The sequence below is a fragment of the Kwoniella shivajii genome, chromosome 3 (genome assembly GCF_035658355.1).
Source record: "Kwoniella shivajii chromosome 3, complete sequence".
NCBI lineage: Eukaryota > Fungi > Basidiomycota > Tremellomycetes > Tremellales > Cryptococcaceae > Kwoniella > Kwoniella shivajii.
The window spans coordinates 461,561-479,320 of NC_085910.1; the positions used below are offsets into that span (position 1 = coordinate 461,561).

Genomic DNA, 17,760 nt, shown 5'->3' on the forward strand with positions numbered 1-17,760 from the left:
GTAGATCAGTATTTCCTAGGGAAGTAAGTCACTTTCCGAATTAAAAGTCAGTGAATCATCTCCATCAAATGCGATTCAATGGTTGTTATCGCAGAAAAGGGTTTCTTAGTCTGTACAAGAATGGGCCAAATTCGAATAATCAGACTGACGTGATTCGAGGAGATGATCAAGTCGACTGCCTTTCATGTAATCATCGTTCAGTGCTATGTCGGCAAGATTTGCGCGCTTTCTTCCATCTATCTATGCGTTGTGAATGAAATCCATTTATCGTCTTAGTGTCTTCAGGTCTGAGTGCCTCTTCTCTCTTCTGGATATATCTTCTTCACAAGCCGATGATGATCAGAAATGCAAAGATGATCTTTCTGGCGGTGGTGGTGACTCAACCGCTTGCCGTTCCGCCGGAAGTAAATTACGGTTTTCGCTGCGATCAAAATGTGTGCCATGATCATGAATCTCATTTTGCAACCTCCTTCTTCACATCGTAGGTTTTGTAGACTCCATTCTCCTGCGTATTCGCTTTTGTATGATTCACAACCCTGTCTGACACCACCATCAGCCGGACGTACCCACTCGACTTTCTTCTCCGTGAATCAAGCGAAGGCGTCCGCCTTGGTATTCGAATGAGCAGAGGAAATGTCAGACGACCCAATCCTCGCTAAAGAGGTGGAGGCCGTTCTCAAATCTCGAGCAGCCAGTCAAGACAAACCTTCTGATAGCGACCTACTACCCGTATACCGTTATTTGGTTCCTTCGCCATCCGAACCGTCGACGTCCTCCTCTTCCACCGCAGCCGTGAAGCAAGAAACTCATTGGTACTGTGAAAAGGCAAACTCAGATCTACATCGGGAAGCCGCTACCTATCTCATTTTCTTATTTGCATTTCAGCGTCAAGGTACTTCAAAAGCATGGGTGGATCGATTAGAGGAGATATTACTGGCATGTGAAGGATGTGCGAGAGGATTTGGAGGTGCTAGGCGAAAACTTGGATCAAGGTATGATGCTTCTCTACGGAACAACATATTAGCAATCAGCTTACTTTGTAGGGTAGGTATTTATCTAACTGGCCGGCACATGTCCGCATCAACTTCTTCGCTGCTGTCGACCGTTGGCAGTCAAATTTGATACTGAATCAGGTGGAGAATTCGGTCAAGACGGCGTACGGGTCCTCCTCCTCCTCATCGCCTTCGCTATATGCAATCAGCCGACCTGTCGTTCAACTTCTTTTCGGCGAACCTTCCTTGCTTAGCGATCCAAGTATATCAACTCTGATCGACGAAGCAGTTTCTTCCAGTACAGTATCATCGGCTGTTACAAGTCTTGGTATCTCACCTCTTCTGATACGGCTCCTCAGCTCCACTATGCCTGCCAGACGACAATGGGCTCAACTACACCTCTCTTCCGCTGCTCGACGACCGATATCTTTCAAAGAGTGGTGTATCACCGGTATAGGACAAGAGATTCAAGACTTGTACAACTCAGCGTTGGAGATCGACGAAAAGGACAGATGGGTAGCCGTGAACAATATTATGAAGGAAGGAGTACTTGACAGGGAGGCCATAGAGAAGGGACTGCTCGGCGGTCAACTCGAAGAAGCGTCAAAAAGCAGGACTGGTAGAGGACTGATGGCTGCTATCGGTGCGCTGTTGGGGAGTGATATACCCTGTGAGTCCAAAGCTGTCGTAAATCCAAAATTTACACTGATTCGTCGTCAGATTATTCCAAGGTTCTTTCCTGTTTCACTACGCTCGTCCAGAGATGTCCCAATAGACATATCTGGTCTTTCGATTCGTCTCCCGAACTTCCCCATACTCTTCTTTCCGAAATCCGGTCTAATCCGGCCTTTCAAACTCTGCTCGAACAAACATATAGTGATGAAATTGAGACCATGGACATCTCAGATGTTGATGGTATAGTCCGCTCAGACAAAGGGAAAGGGAAAAAGAAGGAGAATGATGGTCCTCTAGATTGGATCAGTGATCTCGTGGTGTCCCTGCTCGACATGGAAAAAGCGAGTGTAGTGATCACGAAAGATGTCAAGATGAGAGGAGGATTTTTCGAAGCGCTGGCCGTGACTATGAACTTCACTTTCCAAGAAATGCAACATATTCGACTATCAGACCGATTGAGAGCTGTAGCAGCGTCAGCTGGAATGGAGGTGAGTCGCAATTGGTATTCTTCGAAGTTACAGTAATTGACACTTCGCGTCCAGGCTTTGATCAGAGTGCATCAAGCCCTTCCTCCCGACGATAGATCTCTTCGAACACTGCTGGATTCGACGCTCGACCTTCATTCGACCTTCATTACTACCGTAGCTCTTCGGCCTCGAAACCATCCTCTTCCTATCTGGTCGGACGCTCGTACCTCCGCCCGCAATCTCTTGATGACTTTTTTCCGGTCCGATGGCGAATCTGCTATCCAAAGCGTCGTGGCGATGGCCACTGTCTCGCATACTGAGAAGAAGCGCCAACAAAAGAAGAAACGAAATAAAGGCGAAGCGCCTCCTGCTATCTTTATCGAACGTCTCCCCCATGCTAGTATTAAGAAAGAATTGTGGTCCATGGCCTATGAGTCTCTGTTACCAAGTGACGTCGCCGGAGCGGCTCTTTTGATTCAATCAATAGCGCCATTCGCATATCTGGAACTCATCAACAGGCAAACCTCCTGGAAGTACGAAGGACTGGAAGAGGTGGTCAAAAAGGAGGAGTGGGTTGATACGATACGTTCCGTCAACTCAGCCATCAAAGGCAGCCGAGAGTCTTTTCCGCGCGCTATCGAATCGCTAGCTATGCGGGCGGATCCCGATGTTGTTCGTTCTTTGTGGACTCAACCAGGCGTACCGAAAGCTGTCACTACTCTTCTTCTATCCCCTGACGATGACGTTCACACTCCGATCATTACGCTTATCCAACAATCCTTTGACGACGTAGATGATCGAGGGGATTGTTTTCGCGCTCTATTACAGCATTACCCTGACATGGCGATGGACGGATTGACCGATTTCTTACGCATATTCATTCAGACAGCTAGTGTCACTCCCGAATCTTGTTCTCTGGCGAAATGGCTCGTACGATGTTTCCACGATGTTCTCGAAGCTCTTTGTCAAGGATCCGCATCATCGGAGGCGCTTCTCCAAACTAGCGAATTCCTCACTTCTTTCTCTGAAGGAAAGGGCATGTCAAAACGTATAGAAGAGCTGTGGCACCTGATGACTACTTCACTTGCTCTCATCTTCAAACGGACACTAGATTGGGCTCCACTGTTCGAAAACGAAGTCATGGTAGACTGGATGCGAGATGCCCTCATTTTCGGTCGACAAATGACAGACCATATCCGCGCTTTTGAGGCGGCCGTTCTTGGTCAATTCGGAACTAGCACCTTCAACGATGTAGCGGAATCGCCAGTCAAAGTTACATCCGTAGGGAAGAAAATGACTAGGCAGCTGGAAATGGTTTTGACAGATTTGATACTCTGGATGAGACTCACGGAGTGAGTACGCGACATGCAGCAGTATTAGTTGGGCGACCATACTTACAGGTCAATCACAGCGTCGAAACCCTTTTCCAAACGCACCAGCTTGTCAAAACTATTCTCGGTCGCATCTCCCGCTCCACCCCTGATCTGACCAAAAACCCAAATCTCGAGCGAACTCTGCAGGAAATCGACAAATTCTGTCGTAAAGCTTCACGAAGCTATACCAGTCGACTTACCGATGATCGTCTTTCTGAATTATCCGAGCTGCTTGTGCCTTTCAACCTCGCTGACACGGATGAAGTTCAATTCGTCAAACAAGTTCCAGGTTCTGGTACTCCTGAACCAGCATCGGAATCAGCAAAATCCAGGACCAAGCCGGTCATGCGTAATGCGTTCGAAGAAATGATGAAGGCATCTGGCAAGACTCCTCCGGCGAAAGAAAAGCCCAAATCTTCTGTCCTAGCGCCTAAGAGTAGTGATGTCGATGACTTTGATGATGACTTCCTTAGCGCTCTCTCAGCTAGTGACCTGGATATTATCGAAAGACGTGCCAAAATCACTGCCAAGGATGGCAAACCTACTACCGTGAGAAGTACTGTCCCCTCGAAATTGGTGACTTCTACCAGATCTCAACCACCTTCTAACAGGCTTCATGTGAATCTCACACATAAGCCCGCTCCGAAGCCAGCCACTGCAACACATTTTACTTCTAAATTCATGAAGGATCTCAAGAGGGAACATAATCAAACGCTTTCGGAGAGAAAGAGAACCGAGATTGGTGGCATCGTACCCAAACTGCCCGCTCCTTCGGCTCTGGGGACTGGTCTTGGCGCTTACACCGGGTCACGAGCGAAAGTGGTTGAACCAGTTGATAGCGGATCAAGTGCTTCGGAATCTTCCGATGAAGAAAAAGGTGCTATGAGGAACTTGTTGGCTAAGCAGAAATCACCGCCTAAAGCTCGACCAATTGAAAAACGGTCGATCAAGATACTAGGTGCCGATACATCGGAGATTCTTCGAAGAAATGAGCAACGCCGAGCAAACGCTCACGCCATCAAAATGCGACTGAAGCCTGACCTAAATCCCTTGTATCGATATGTCCTTTCCTGGAATCCAGATCATACCGGTTCACTTGCGCCTCACGGTGCTAAATATGCCAATGAGTTGTCAAATATGAGGGGTGTACCAACCACCTTCGGCAGTGCTAGACAGTATGAACAAGTTATGCTTCCTCTTTTCTTACAGGAACTATGGTCACAGTGCGGCAAAGAAGGCTCAAACGGGAACGGATCGATAATTCCCGTGGAAATCTCCTCGAGGCAGTATGAAGACGATTTCATCGAGATTGACGTGACAGTCGTTGGACCCGCAGGGGATTTCTATGCGAACGAGACGGATGTCGTCACTCTTCGACAACCCGGAAACTCGAATTGTTTGTTTGCAAAAGTTCAGGCATATAAGAGGAAGCCCAAAGAAATTGCTATCAAAGTGAGAATCCTGGCTAGTATGGATCAAAAGGAACTGGGTGGAAGATCTAAATGGCACTTGAGAAAGCATCTATCGTAAGTATTTCATTTCTTCGTGGTCGAAAGCTAACAGGATTGACATGTTTGATTCAGCCTAAGCACTGCTATCAGAGAGTTCGCTGCTCTCAAAGGTCTCCCTTACTACGAACCAACGCTTCTACAGGATGCGCTCACTGGTCGAAGTGCTACAATGCCGAAATTGGCTTTGGACGACATTGAAGACGCTATAAAATCGTATGAAGTCAATGAACCGCAAGCCAAAGCAATCTTAGGCGCTATGCATGTCAAAGGTTTTGCATTAATCCAGGGGTCAGTGTATTCTGAGCAGACTGGTCACCCTTACTGATCGTATTCTCACAGACCTCCTGGTACCGGTAAAACCAAAACCATTAGCGGCTTGGTAGGAAAATGGATGTCGGAACGTAGAACACCCATGTCAATCGATGGTCGACCACCTCCGAAACCCAAGCTCCTAGTGTGTGCACCCAGTAATGCAGCTATAGATGAGGTCTGTAAGCGACTCATCCTCGGTGTGCCAAGCTCCAGTGGAGTTCGTCTTAGCCCGACCATCGTACGTATAGGAATCGACTCATCGGTCAACGTTGCAGTGAAGGATGTCTCCCTCGACAGTCTGGTCGAAGCCAGAGTCAACTCGCAAACTAACGGGAAAGATGGTGGAGGGGAATATGCAAGAGTTCAATCGGAATTAGATGCGGTCAAACAACAAATCAAGGATAAACAAGAGCAATTGCGGTTGGTCCAAAATCATGACGAGAAACGTAAGAGTGTGGAAAATGAGTATCATGCTTTGGTAACGAGGAGAACTCAACTCGGTCAAGCGGCATCGAGGGCTAAAGACGCAGCTAGAGATGCAACAAGACACCTTGATGGAGCTAGACGTGCAGCCAAAGAGCAAATACTGAATGAAGCGGATATCATTTGTGCGACTCTTTCTGGTGCTGGACAGGATACTCTTGCGGCGCATACATTCGAAACTGTTATCATTGATGAGGCTGCTCAAGCTATAGAAATGAGTTGCTTGATCCCCCTCAAATACGGCTGTAAAAGGTGTATCATGGTCGGAGGTGAGTAGTGATCCTAGTACCAGGGTTTGAATGCTTTATCAACGGCTGACAGATATATTAAGATCCTAACCAATTGCCGCCCACCACGTTCAGCATAGAAGCTGACAAGTATCACTATAACGAATCGTTATTCGTGCGAATGACCAAGCATAATTCTTCGCAGGTCTCTTTGTTGAGGTAAGTCACCTCAGGTTTTACGTGGCCAATTACTGACAAACTCCGATAGTATTCAATACCGAATGCACCCTTTCATATCCGAATTGCCTTCGAAAGTATTCTATCATGGTCAACTGAAGGATGGACCCGATATGGCTAAGAAGACATCGGCTTTATGGCATCAACGGAATGTCTTTGGACCGTATAGATTTTTCAACGTTGAAGGTACAGAGATGAAAGCTGGAACGTCAACCAAAAATCCTGAGGAAGCTCTTGCAGCCGTAGAGCTGTATCGTCGCTTGAACGCTGATTTTGGCATGAAGATCAATTTAGCTATGAGAATAGGTGTCATCTCGATGTATAAGGAGCAATTATGGGAATTGAAAAGGAAATTCACGGAAGCGTTTGGTGCTGCCATATTAGAAACCATTGAGTAGGTGATAAAACCTATCCCGCATGGACAGTTGTACTGACTTCTGAATTCAGCTTCAACACAGTCGACGGCTTTCAGGGTCAAGAGAAGGATGTCATTATTCTTTCTTGTGTCAGATCAGGTCCTAACCTTCGTCAGATTGGTTTCTTGAGAGATGTCAGACGTATGAATGTGGCCCTGACTCGAGCCAAAAGCTCATTGTTCGTCTTTGGAAATGGTCCCACACTGGAAAGAAGTGATGATAGGTGGAAGATTATCATTGGTGATGCCAGAGAACGAGGATTCTTCATCAATGTGAGTGAATCCCTTGTCTTTCGTCATACCTTGACAGCATATCACGCCGCAGCCCTTCCTTCCTGATTCAAATCCTTGCGAGGATCATCGAGTCGCAATTGTCATTTTCTGCCAAGCATGATCTAATTCAACCTTGCTAGTACACCTCTTCTACCTTTGGGCCAGAAGCTCTCGATCCTCCTCCCGTGAAGAAAAAGAAGAAGGAGCGGTTGTCCGATACTACTTCCAAGTCGACGACTACCCCAACATCACCAGACGGCCTCCTACCTCCTAAAGCTCTCGCTGCGAATATCTCTTCCGTGAAGCGAAAATCTAGCGTTGACATAGCCAAAAAAGAGAAGAAACGAATCGTCTCTGACTTTCCCGCCTCCAATTCAGAGGTGTCTTCAATCAGAAAAGCCATTCCTATAGGCCCTCGAGCAGCAAAGGTCATATCTGTTAGTACGCCGATTGCGAAGGCTACCGAGAACAGCAACTCGGCCGTTCCGTCACCCACTACTGCGCTTCTCCAAGTTTCCACTGGTCTTCCTCCTCCTGTCTCTCGCCCTCCACAACCCAAGGGCCCGCCACCACCCGCCCCTCCGCAGAGGCCCCCAGAAGATGTTCTCTTCATCAAGAAGAAAAAGGTAAGTATCTCTCGGGTCTCATCCCACCTGATAGAGCGGGACTGATTAAATCCGTTTTCAGAAACCAAACAAATCAGCCGCAGGCTCAACCTCTGTCCCAAACGTGCGCGCAGCCATGAATGATCGCTTTGGTGGTCAACCTTGAACAGCCCGCAGCGGGTATTCCTTCATCCATCTCCACAATATCTCATTCATTCTGTCTACGCATATAAGCTTCCAACCTATAAGCATAAGAAACCAAGTCAACGAAACATATATCAGCATAGTATTCTCACTGTATCATAAAATCAATGCATTGCATCCATCATCCGATGTTGCCGGGATTGTGACCTGAAACATGGCGACTCATCGAGTAATGAATCTAATTCAAGATGCTTTGAAACGCAGACTTATTTTATGACTCGCACGGTGAGACACTTATACAGTGCCTGCGCAAAGATCGTCGGGTGCGATCGTCACAAAATATATCACCGTGGCTTGGGTGTACGTGAAAAGAACTCGGCGAAACCCTTCTCTCAATAGAGTTCAAGACATTTGATACTCCACGAAGCGAAGCTGACTAATCGAAGTTCATCGGACAATCAAAGCGTATAAATTCAAATGTGCGACGACACAAGATGTTAAAATGCAAGACACCATTCCCAGTCATTTGAATTGGTTCGCTGCTTGAGGTGGCTCATTCGTTTTATTAATATTCTGAAGTTCCCATTTTCGGATGCCCGTTGAATTGTTTACATTACGTCGCCTCTATTCTTGGCGAATACACTACCCATTGTTGTTCGCATACAATGATCCACCCCTATATCTGAATCTTGCGAGACTTCCGCACTTTGTTTTGGTAAATTATTTGTCACTAACGATTGAGAACCGTACATCACCTCTGATGTGCTAAGATTTATATGTTACAGCTCCTAATCACATTCCTGCCGGATACGAATATCTGTTGGAATCTTAAATGCAATAAAGTTCATGGTATACAATAATCGATCGACACACTACCATCAGTTTGAACGTATTGTATTGCAACTTTTGGTAGCTATATGCTGTTGCTTGCCGAGATAATCGCCGAGGACCTTTCAAAGAAAGTTTGCCACGGCGAAGTTTGACAAATGGCGCAATTCATAGCTTGCGAATCTTGAATAGAAATTGATTCGATTGAGATCAAACCTTCGATGTAGGATACAGAGGAAAGAGCTCAACCACCTTCCTGAAGGCTAATGATGAGATGCCTCGACCTCTGCGATATAAAAGGCTGAAGATCACCAAGTATCATCCATTTCTCCTTCCATCAATTCCGTCAAAAACGCAACAAGTCTTGTGCATTCTTTGACGTAGAACTAGACAATCGCCCCGGTACCTCAGTATCACCTTACAATACTATCACCTTACAATACACTTATTTTGGTCACGATGAAAGTAACTCTCTCCATCATAACTTTACTAGGGTTCATCGCCCAGACCTCGTCTGCGGTCGATCCAGGCTTAGCAGCATGGCATCTCGATAATATGTATCCTCTCGTTAGCGAGCGGTTGGATCCTATTGTGGCACCGAACGGTATCGCTTCACATCTGCATCGTATTATAGGTGGAAGTGCTTTTGGTGCCAACTACAATTACGATCAGTACAACGGAGCTTCATGCTCCAGTGCTGCTGTACAAGCAGATAAGAGTAATTGTAAGTCAAGTACCCGTTTATTCTGCAATTTACCTTCTGCTAATCCTCGTATGATAGACTGGATGCCTCAACTCTTCTGGCGAGAAAACAACACATATGTCCCATTGAAAGCCGGAACTAGATTCTACTATTTCCTCCATAGGAATGTGAGTCTACCATCTAGCCTATGCACCGCGGTATCGTGCTGATGAATCACAGAACATCAATGAGCCTGTCAAACCTTTCCCGCCTGGCTTACGTATGCTTGCTGGAAATCTGAACGCCAAGACTTACGCCGATACAGGGCTGCCAACCGGTGCCCTCAACTTCATCTGCCTGAAGAACCATTTTTCCACACCCAACGGTGATACTGTGAGTCCACTGCGTGCACGATTCCAAAAGTACTGACGTACACCGACCTGCACAGGCTGGGCCAGATTTCAACTTCAACATTGATTGTCCTCAAGGCCTAGTCACTACAGTCAGATTCCCTACATGGTATGTACAGGCTCTTTCGCTTCCCATGTTTTATGATACTGATACATGCCATGAAGCTGGGATGGTGTCAACTTGTATAAATCCGATGGATCACATATGAAATATACCGATAACCTTCAATTTGGAGTCTGCCCTTTGTCGTGAGTGAGAGCGTCGATTCTTCAATAGGCAGTTCATTGACCACCAATATTTAGTCATCCCGTTCGACTTCCAGGTATTATGCTTGAGTACACTTGGCAGACATATACCTATCGACCTGGAGTACCCCTCAAGGATAAATTGATCTGGGCCAACGGGGATACAACTGTGAGTGCGGTAACATCGGTATGCAGTATTTCAAGCGCTAACCGGATCCACTACAGGGATACGGTCTTCATGCTGATTTCGTAAGTTTCCTGACGTCTCGACCTGGCACACAAAATGCTGATCGTAGTTTATGATATAGGTTAACGGATGGGATACTGATATCCTCAATCAAGCATTAAACGATCCCGATTGTCTCACCGGTGAGATGTAAGTGCAGTTCACAATCCTCTGACTATGTCATTACTGAATCGTTATCATTTAGGACCATGACAGCCTGTCCAACTCTCGCAATGTACATGAACGCAGCCACTGCTCAAAGCTGTCAGCCCGAAAGAGGAGCTCTAGAATCATTCCCTGATTTCCAACCTATCGCATCTCTTCCCGGTTGTAATCTTCCTTGTAAGTCTCCGCCAAATCCGTTGGCCCCACCTACTGCAACTGATCTGGTATTGCAGGGGCTTCTGGTTCAAAGCCAGCTTGTAATCCTGCGGTACCCAACCCTACTTTGCCTGCATCTCTCAAGGGAACAGACGGCTCCCTGGTCTATTCTGGCCCATCGTATACGAATAGTACCGTCAGTCCGCCGAACACCTGGACTCGACAAGGATGCATTGGCGGCGCTACTTCACTCGTAAACTCTTTCCAATATTCCGATGCTGCCATGACGCAAGACAAGTGAGTGGTAAAATGGTTTGCGCATACCCTGCGAAGAAGGGTTTCACACTGACTCTCCGGCTTTAGATGCCAATCCACATGTGCTGAATGGGGTATGCAATACTCTGGTCTGGTGAGCGGTCTCAGTCCATCGTTCCCTGGGCTCTCATGCTGATCATTCATGGATAGCTATCTGGCGCTTATTGTGTCTGTGGATCTGACGTTGATCCCGGAGCGTTCCATTATGCTGATACCAGCTGTAATTCTAAATGTGGTGGTGAGTGCTCTTAGTCATTGTAACATGGGTGCCCTGGAAAGCTCATACTCTTCGATTTCCAGGGGATCAAACTCAAACCTGCGGAGGAAATGGTAAACTGGAGTTATTCCGAAATCCATCTGCCACCACGGTCAATCATGCTGGTATAACTGATCCTCAGTATATCGGTTGTCGAAGGGAAGGAGGTAATGGCCATGCACTTACTGCCGCTTACATCAATTACGATTCCATGACAATCGACTGGTGCAAGAATTACTGTACCGCTCAAAAACAAACTATCGCTGCTATAGAATTTGGTCGGACTTGCATGTGTGGTAACAGTTGGGCAAATGGAGGTGGTATCCCCTACCCTCAGAACCAATGTAATGTCCCTTGTAAAGGTACGTCGGACAATAGGCATTTCATTTGAGCTGCGTATGATCTGAACTGAGACTTGACGGCACACAGGTAACACATCTCAAATGTGTGGTGGATCTCAAATTACGCTTTCGACATTCAATCTCACGCTTCCCCGTGCAGGTGGCTCTGCATCCTCTTCTGCATCCGCTCCTTCCTCTTCTTCTGCCTCTGCCAGTGCCACACAGAGTGGGGTAGTGACCATCACAAAGACAGTCACGGTCACCGGTGCTTGTTCCAGCCCCGCTACGAGGAGACGAAATCACCGCGACCTCAAGTTCTTTGCTGATGCTTAGACCACCCCAGTAAGCTTAGCTAGTGCTGGAAGACCGTTAGAATCCTTCCAAAAAATTCCTAGAGACAGCTTTGTTTTCGTCATACCAAACCTGAAACACGACCTCCTTGTAACAACTTTAATATCATTGTATTGACTCTGTCTGCCACTTTTGGACTTTTTATGTTGCTATCGTTATGATCAAATACAGTACACTGAATGTATGCACACTCTTTGAACATCACAGCATTGCATCCGCATCAAACACTGAATATAAACGAACAGACATTTCTAGATCACTAAAGCATCTTTGTCTTCAATACTCAATCCACTACTAATCACATTCAGTCTGTCCTCATAAACCATGAGCTCTTCCTTCAAGTCACTTCTTTTCCCTTGAACTCGAAGAAGTTTCTCCTCCTGCTCGTGAGACAGCCTGTCTACCTTCCTGTATCTTTCCATATGCCCTTCCATCTCCTGGATCCTGTTCTTCAGCTCTTCGCATTTTCTGATCGTCTGGTCCCTCTTGTCTTGAGCAGTCTTGCTGGATTCTGCAGGATGTTTTCCGGTCCCATTAGCGCTTCTCATTGCTCTGAGCCGCTTCCATAACTGCTTTCTCCCCTCTTCCGCTTTTGCTAGCTTGTTCTTTTGCTCATTACTTGGATCGCTAACACCTCGAGCTTTTTGAACATAGTCGTCCATTTCTTTAGCTTTCTGCTCCAGAACCTCTAGATCACCCATTCCTTCCTTCATCTTGTTCTTTTGATCTGTTGTCTCTTTTTGGGTTGGGCATTGAGCTTGAGAGAACCCCACTGCCAGTGATTGTCGCTCTCTCTCTGCGCTTCCTAGCTTATCTCTCAATTCAGAGGTAGGATCAGCTGCAGACTTCAGACCCTCGATGGTTTTGTCAAGTTCTTCTATCTTTTGAGATCGTTTTGGCTCTTGCATGCTTCGTACTGTTGACTGTGATGTTTCAGTCAGCGCCTTTTCTCGCCTAGCTTTTCTAGCATCATCAAGTTTCCCTTCCATACTAGGATCCATCTCGGCAGTAGATTTACTCCTGAGTCCACTTCGTGAGGTGTTAGGCTCAGATTGCTTCGAAGAAGACATTGATGTAGCGACTTGATCCGCTGAAACTGCGTGATCATGAGCGTTGATGTATTGCCAAGCAAAAACAGTCAGAAGCAGGAATCCAAGTTGTTGATGCACTAACAAGAGACGTCAGCCATTAATTTATTCGCAGACTACGAAGCTCATACCGCCGACTCACTATGATAGAGTAGAACGCACAGTAAACCTTGACTCATATATGTGGCTTTTTGACTACACCTCAAAAGCATGGTCAGCATCGCATTGAGGTAGGACTATGAAGCAATCTGCTAAGAAGGCTTTCAGCTTACACTCTGGGATCCACCAAGACCTGTGACAGTTTAGCCGAGGAAGTTGAAGGTGATGCTGAGGATGGATCCATCTCTTTAGCATTGAATGATTTGAGCTCCGCTTCTCTTTTAGCTTTGGCTTTTGCGTCAGCCTCCTTGGCATGTTTATCTGCATCCTTCTGGATGTCTTTATTACTGTCCGTAAGATGCCCGTCATCCTTGGTCTCATTTCTCTCCCTGGCAGCCTCTTCCTGCTTTTCTGGCTTCACTTCCTTCCCTTCTGCCTTGTCGTCCCGCTTCTTCCCGTCACCGTCGTCCTCCCCCTTTTCCGGCTGTTTAGCTACTGGCGGAGGGGCCATTATATGCTCAGCATTCTTAGGGACATTGTCCCACCATAGGGTATTTCTAGGCTCGTGAGGTTTGGGATGAAAGCCATGAGGGAACGGAATCAACGAAGGACGATACCCTCTCATTGTCATGAAATAGTTGTGATGGATATTTTTTGCTTGTTTAGGTTTTCTCTTCGATTTTTTCAAGACCGATTTCAATGGCCTGTAATCACCGGCCATAAGAGGATCATCCGTATCTGTCACAGTAGTACCTAGGGATGAACCGGACTTGGGAGTAATCTGATTATCATCTGCATCCTTGGTGGTCCCGGGTGTGACAGCCGTGTCACGCATCACTGTCTGCGTGGTAGGACTGCCTGTACTAGGACTGTTACTGGAAGCATCGTTCATACTGCGAGACGACGATTTACTTGCATTTGGCCTCTCACCCTCCATTCTGCCTTTCCCTTTGTTCGTGGAACTGCGGGGGTCAGATACGTCAGATCATAAACAGTGTGCTTGATCAGAAATATCTCCTTCCAACTTACTCAGCTGGCTTTGTGCCACCAGAGTCACCATCTTTCACCTTTCTGGACGTTTCAGATTCAGTAGCTTTTTTCTTTTCTGCACCATCGCCGGAGGTATCTGAGAGAGCCATTTTTGGCGACTTCTGGGGTTTCTTGTGAGACCCATCTTTTGGTTCTTCAGCAGTGTTGCTGTGCGATACAATTTTATCGGAGTCAGCGATTTTGGCGGCTCTCGCTCTTTCAGACTCAGATCGTTTGGAAGGCTGCCCCGAGTGACCGGCGAAGGTCCGGTCTTGCCATGGAGGCCAAAACAGTCCCCAAGAATCCTTTATTCTTATTTTCACCTTGCGAGGGATGAAAACAAGGGCAAGATCAAATGTCAAGAGAATGAGCGAGCTTGTTATCGGACTAAAGTGTAGCCAAATTGGAATATGGGAATATGCCGCGTCTAAAAGCGTACTACCTGTTGATATACGTGCATGATTCAGGTCCTGCTTTGTCCCTTCATTTGACATGGATACACTATGATGAGGAATTTTTGCGCCGTTGATCACGATGGGCTGCATGAGTTGTGACGGATCCCAAAATTGCGGCGGACCTTGCATTGCTTATAAGACAGGTAAGCTCACATGTCCTCTACCTAATAGCGATATCCAAGTCCAACTTACCCAGGCCAACAATCACTACTGCTGTCACTAGCTGCTCAAGTGGACCAAACAGCCTGCAAATCAATATAACCTCTCGTGATTATTCCACTCACTGGTTGCTATTTCGTTGAAACCATCCTGCTACATATCGAGCTAAGTGTTCCTGATAGTAGGAGATCAAGAGGAGAGGCCGCAGGAAGAAAGGCAAAGGCATTTTGATTTGAAGTGAGCTACAAGAGTAACATACGATGAACGAGTCTGCGTGTTGGTCATTCATACGGCTGTCCATGTAAAGAGAGCTATACCAGCCGAAAAGCAACGCTTGAGGGATCAATGCATAAAGGATGACTGACTCAAAGGATTCCGAGCTATTGCGCTCGCCAGATTCGGCCCATTGTATTAGGGGCGTTGTGTCAGGGGAAGCGATATGGGACGCTACATTCACGCTGGTAGTTTGACTGTCAGTAACATTCTGTAGGGCGAGATCACTACATGTACCCTTCATGTACATCACTCATAGACCAATCCTTTACCTTCGCCTTGGTGCCAACCTGGACCATGCCACTACCACGCACATTGGTGCAGCGGCGACTTCCGCTTCTTGTTTGTGTACAGATCAAAAACATGACATCCTCGTTGCGAAGACATTGATGGGTTCTTCTATTTCATCCACGTCCTGCCCATAAGGAAAGCTATCATAGGTGACATCTACTTGAAGAGCCAATGAGGCTCATCAAACTTGCTCAAGTATCTCATGCCCTTACGTCTCTGCAATTTTGGCGTTTTTCAAGGAAGATAAGGTGAGTCTCAGTCTGATGCGACAATGCTTCTTCTCCCTCCTTGCTCATTTCTCTGCTAAACGTCTCTTTCAGCTGATCTCCGTTGCTCTTTGAATTGACAGATTTATCACTATGTCGTATCCATATACCACCGCCCAACAACAACACCGCTCATTTTCTCAGCCCACTCACGGACATGTCTCTCGATGGCCCGAAGATAGAAATTTTCCGGACGCAGAAGCCTCTTTCTCTCGTCATCACGACAGGGACTACAGAACCTCTTTGGCCGCTCAATCTGGAGACAGAACATGGAATGAGGGAGAACCGTACCGCTTCGGTCAGCCACAAGGGCCCGCCGATGACCGCGACGGGATTTATACAAAAAGTCGAGGTTATCGTAATCTCACGCATAACAGATCTGATAGAGAAAGGGAGTACAATCAAGGACAGAGCAGTCGGGCAGGATTACATGCAGATCCCAATAGTGTAAAAGACCGATTTACATACGACCGTAGTCGTAACACTTATACGCCTCCCCATCAACGGACCGTATTTCCGCCACTACCCCCTCATGATATTCCACCTTTTCCGCCTTCATTGCCAACTCTGCTACCTCGCCGACCGCTGTCGCCGTCAAAATCAGGCTTTGCGTCTCAATCGCGTCAGCTCAGCTCGCAAGCCGATAGACCTCCTTTCCGCCGTGACAGAACTGTTACTCCCCCACCTGTCACCCTACCGTCAACCGATTATCTAGCACTTCTACGTCCCACTAAACCTCTGAAAGACAACATACCCGTACCGAAACTGTTAGTACTGGATCTAAACGGCGCTTTGGTATTCAGAAATCGTTCTTCAGACGGGAAGAAGTCTTATCCACGACCGTATCTTTCCTGTTTCCTTGAATATCTTTTTCTGCCGACCAATGAGGAAAGGGCATGGGAGGTCTTTGTCTGGTCGTCGGCTCAGCCACATAACGTGAGGGGAATGGTAGAAAACGCCTTTGGACCTAGATTTATCGACGGTGTTTGGGAGGAGGAAACTGAGAGGGGAAGAATAGCAAGAGAAGCCGGTGAAGGCCGATTACTGGGTGTATGGGCAAGAGATAAAATGGGTCTAGGAGCTTCTGATTACTGTACGTTCCTTTATGTTCCGGTGATGCAAGATTAAGTCTGATAGAACAATATAGCAAGAAAGGTTCAAACCACGAAAGATCTACGAAAGGTACTGGATCATGTCCAATATCTCACACCTCCGCGTGACTTTGATGAACGTACTATCGTTCTACTAGACGATTCACCTTTGAAAGCGATTTATCAACCTTTCAATCAGATCGTGATACCAGAATACGGGAAAGAAGAGTACTCAGACTCTAAATCCGTGGCCGGTTTAGTGGATGCTGGAGTCGGATCTGAACAAGATGGAATGGACAGAACGCTTCTAGCTGTCATTGGTGTACTAGATGATTTGAGGAACATAAACAACGTACCGGCTTGGGTCAGGTCAGGCGGTTTGATAAATTCGACAAATCAGGTTGCAAAGGACACGAAATTAGAAGACTTACCAAGTCACGATCAGTTCAAACATTGGTTCAAAGATCCGTCAGTATTACAATCGTGGATTGAGAAAGGCGAAACGGCTCTGAATAGGAGAGGGATTCTACTTTCTCATGGTATAACACCGGAACAAACATCCCGTCAATCAAAAGGCTCTTCTCCTACAAGAAAAGATTTATCACCTGCGAGATCTCATAACAGAAGGGGTTATCATACAAGTATTGGAATAGACGAAGATGAACTCCCTGATCTGCGACCTATGGATGTCGCGAAATACCTGGATGATTTGATATCTGGAACGACTGTCCTTACTCTTAAACAGAAAGATTCTCTCAGGTTAGCGAGAGAGGTTCTATCTGACCTTGATTCGGATGGTCAACATCATCTTTCGCACAACTCTATACAAGAGCTGGCTGTACCCAAAAGCATCGCCAACCACACTCCTCCTACCCAAGCTAGAAAGGCGAATGGCAGTAAAAAAGGAGAAGTATTCAAGGACGCTTTTCAGCTAGCGAAGGAGTCAAACCCTGATTTAACGAAGAAAAAGTTCCGCGCTATGAGGAAGGAGGGAAGAGAAAATGGCCAGGCGGCACAGGCGGAGAAAGACGAGGAGACAGAGGATGACTTAGAAGATGAACTCGAGGAGATCTCCCCTGCGAAATTTTATCAATCGCATGACACAGAAGCGCCGCCTATAGGAGCTAATGAGATAGACAGAGAGAGGTCTAGAAGGAATCATAGAAGCGGTATCTCAAGCACGTCAGTTGAGAGAGAAAGAGATGAAGTGAGTAAGAAACTTCGATCGGACAGCTGGTCAGGTTAGACCAGTAGTCGTATATGGCTATATCGTGTATATAATAATATTGGGAAGAAGTTGATCTACTATTACATCTATC

At 46.6% G+C, this 17,760-nt stretch overlaps 4 protein-coding genes across 4 annotated transcripts; 3 read left to right on the forward strand and 1 right to left on the reverse strand.

Moving 5' to 3' along the window:
• Positions 1-633: 633 nt before the first annotated feature.
• Positions 634-7,736, forward strand: IL334_002394 (uncharacterized protein; the record flags this gene model as incomplete). Its single annotated transcript, XM_062934140.1, has 12 exons — positions 634-992; positions 1,049-1,662; positions 1,713-2,155; positions 2,210-3,486; positions 3,546-5,033; positions 5,091-5,306; positions 5,358-6,082; positions 6,145-6,259; positions 6,309-6,671; positions 6,725-6,965; positions 7,106-7,591; positions 7,653-7,736. The coding sequence occupies 12 exons, from the start codon at positions 634-636 to the stop codon at positions 7,734-7,736; spliced, it is 6,411 nt and encodes a 2,136-aa protein (XP_062790191.1).
• Positions 7,737-9,001: 1,265 nt separating this feature from the next.
• IL334_002395 (uncharacterized protein) lies at positions 9,002-11,672 on the forward strand (the record flags this gene model as incomplete). The annotated part of the gene is made up of 14 exons (XM_062934141.1): positions 9,002-9,266; positions 9,324-9,412; positions 9,465-9,617; positions 9,673-9,743; positions 9,800-9,883; positions 9,938-10,049; positions 10,106-10,129; positions 10,189-10,256; positions 10,312-10,448; positions 10,505-10,724; positions 10,791-10,836; positions 10,893-10,980; positions 11,043-11,360; positions 11,428-11,672. The coding sequence occupies 14 exons, from the start codon at positions 9,002-9,004 to the stop codon at positions 11,670-11,672; spliced, it is 1,920 nt and encodes a 639-aa protein (XP_062790192.1).
• Positions 11,673-11,941: 269 nt separating this feature from the next.
• Positions 11,942-14,746, reverse strand: IL334_002396 (uncharacterized protein; the record flags this gene model as incomplete). The annotated part of the gene is made up of 6 exons (XM_062934142.1): positions 11,942-12,858; positions 12,921-12,973; positions 13,051-13,839; positions 13,907-14,492; positions 14,554-14,606; positions 14,667-14,746. The coding sequence occupies 6 exons, from the start codon at positions 14,744-14,746 to the stop codon at positions 11,942-11,944; spliced, it is 2,478 nt and encodes an 825-aa protein (XP_062790193.1).
• Positions 14,747-15,443: 697 nt separating this feature from the next.
• Positions 15,444-17,687, forward strand: IL334_002397 (uncharacterized protein; the record flags this gene model as incomplete). The annotated part of the gene is made up of 2 exons (XM_062934143.1): positions 15,444-16,443; positions 16,498-17,687. The coding sequence occupies 2 exons, from the start codon at positions 15,444-15,446 to the stop codon at positions 17,685-17,687; spliced, it is 2,190 nt and encodes a 729-aa protein (XP_062790194.1).
• Between the last annotated feature and the right edge of the window lie 73 nt (positions 17,688-17,760).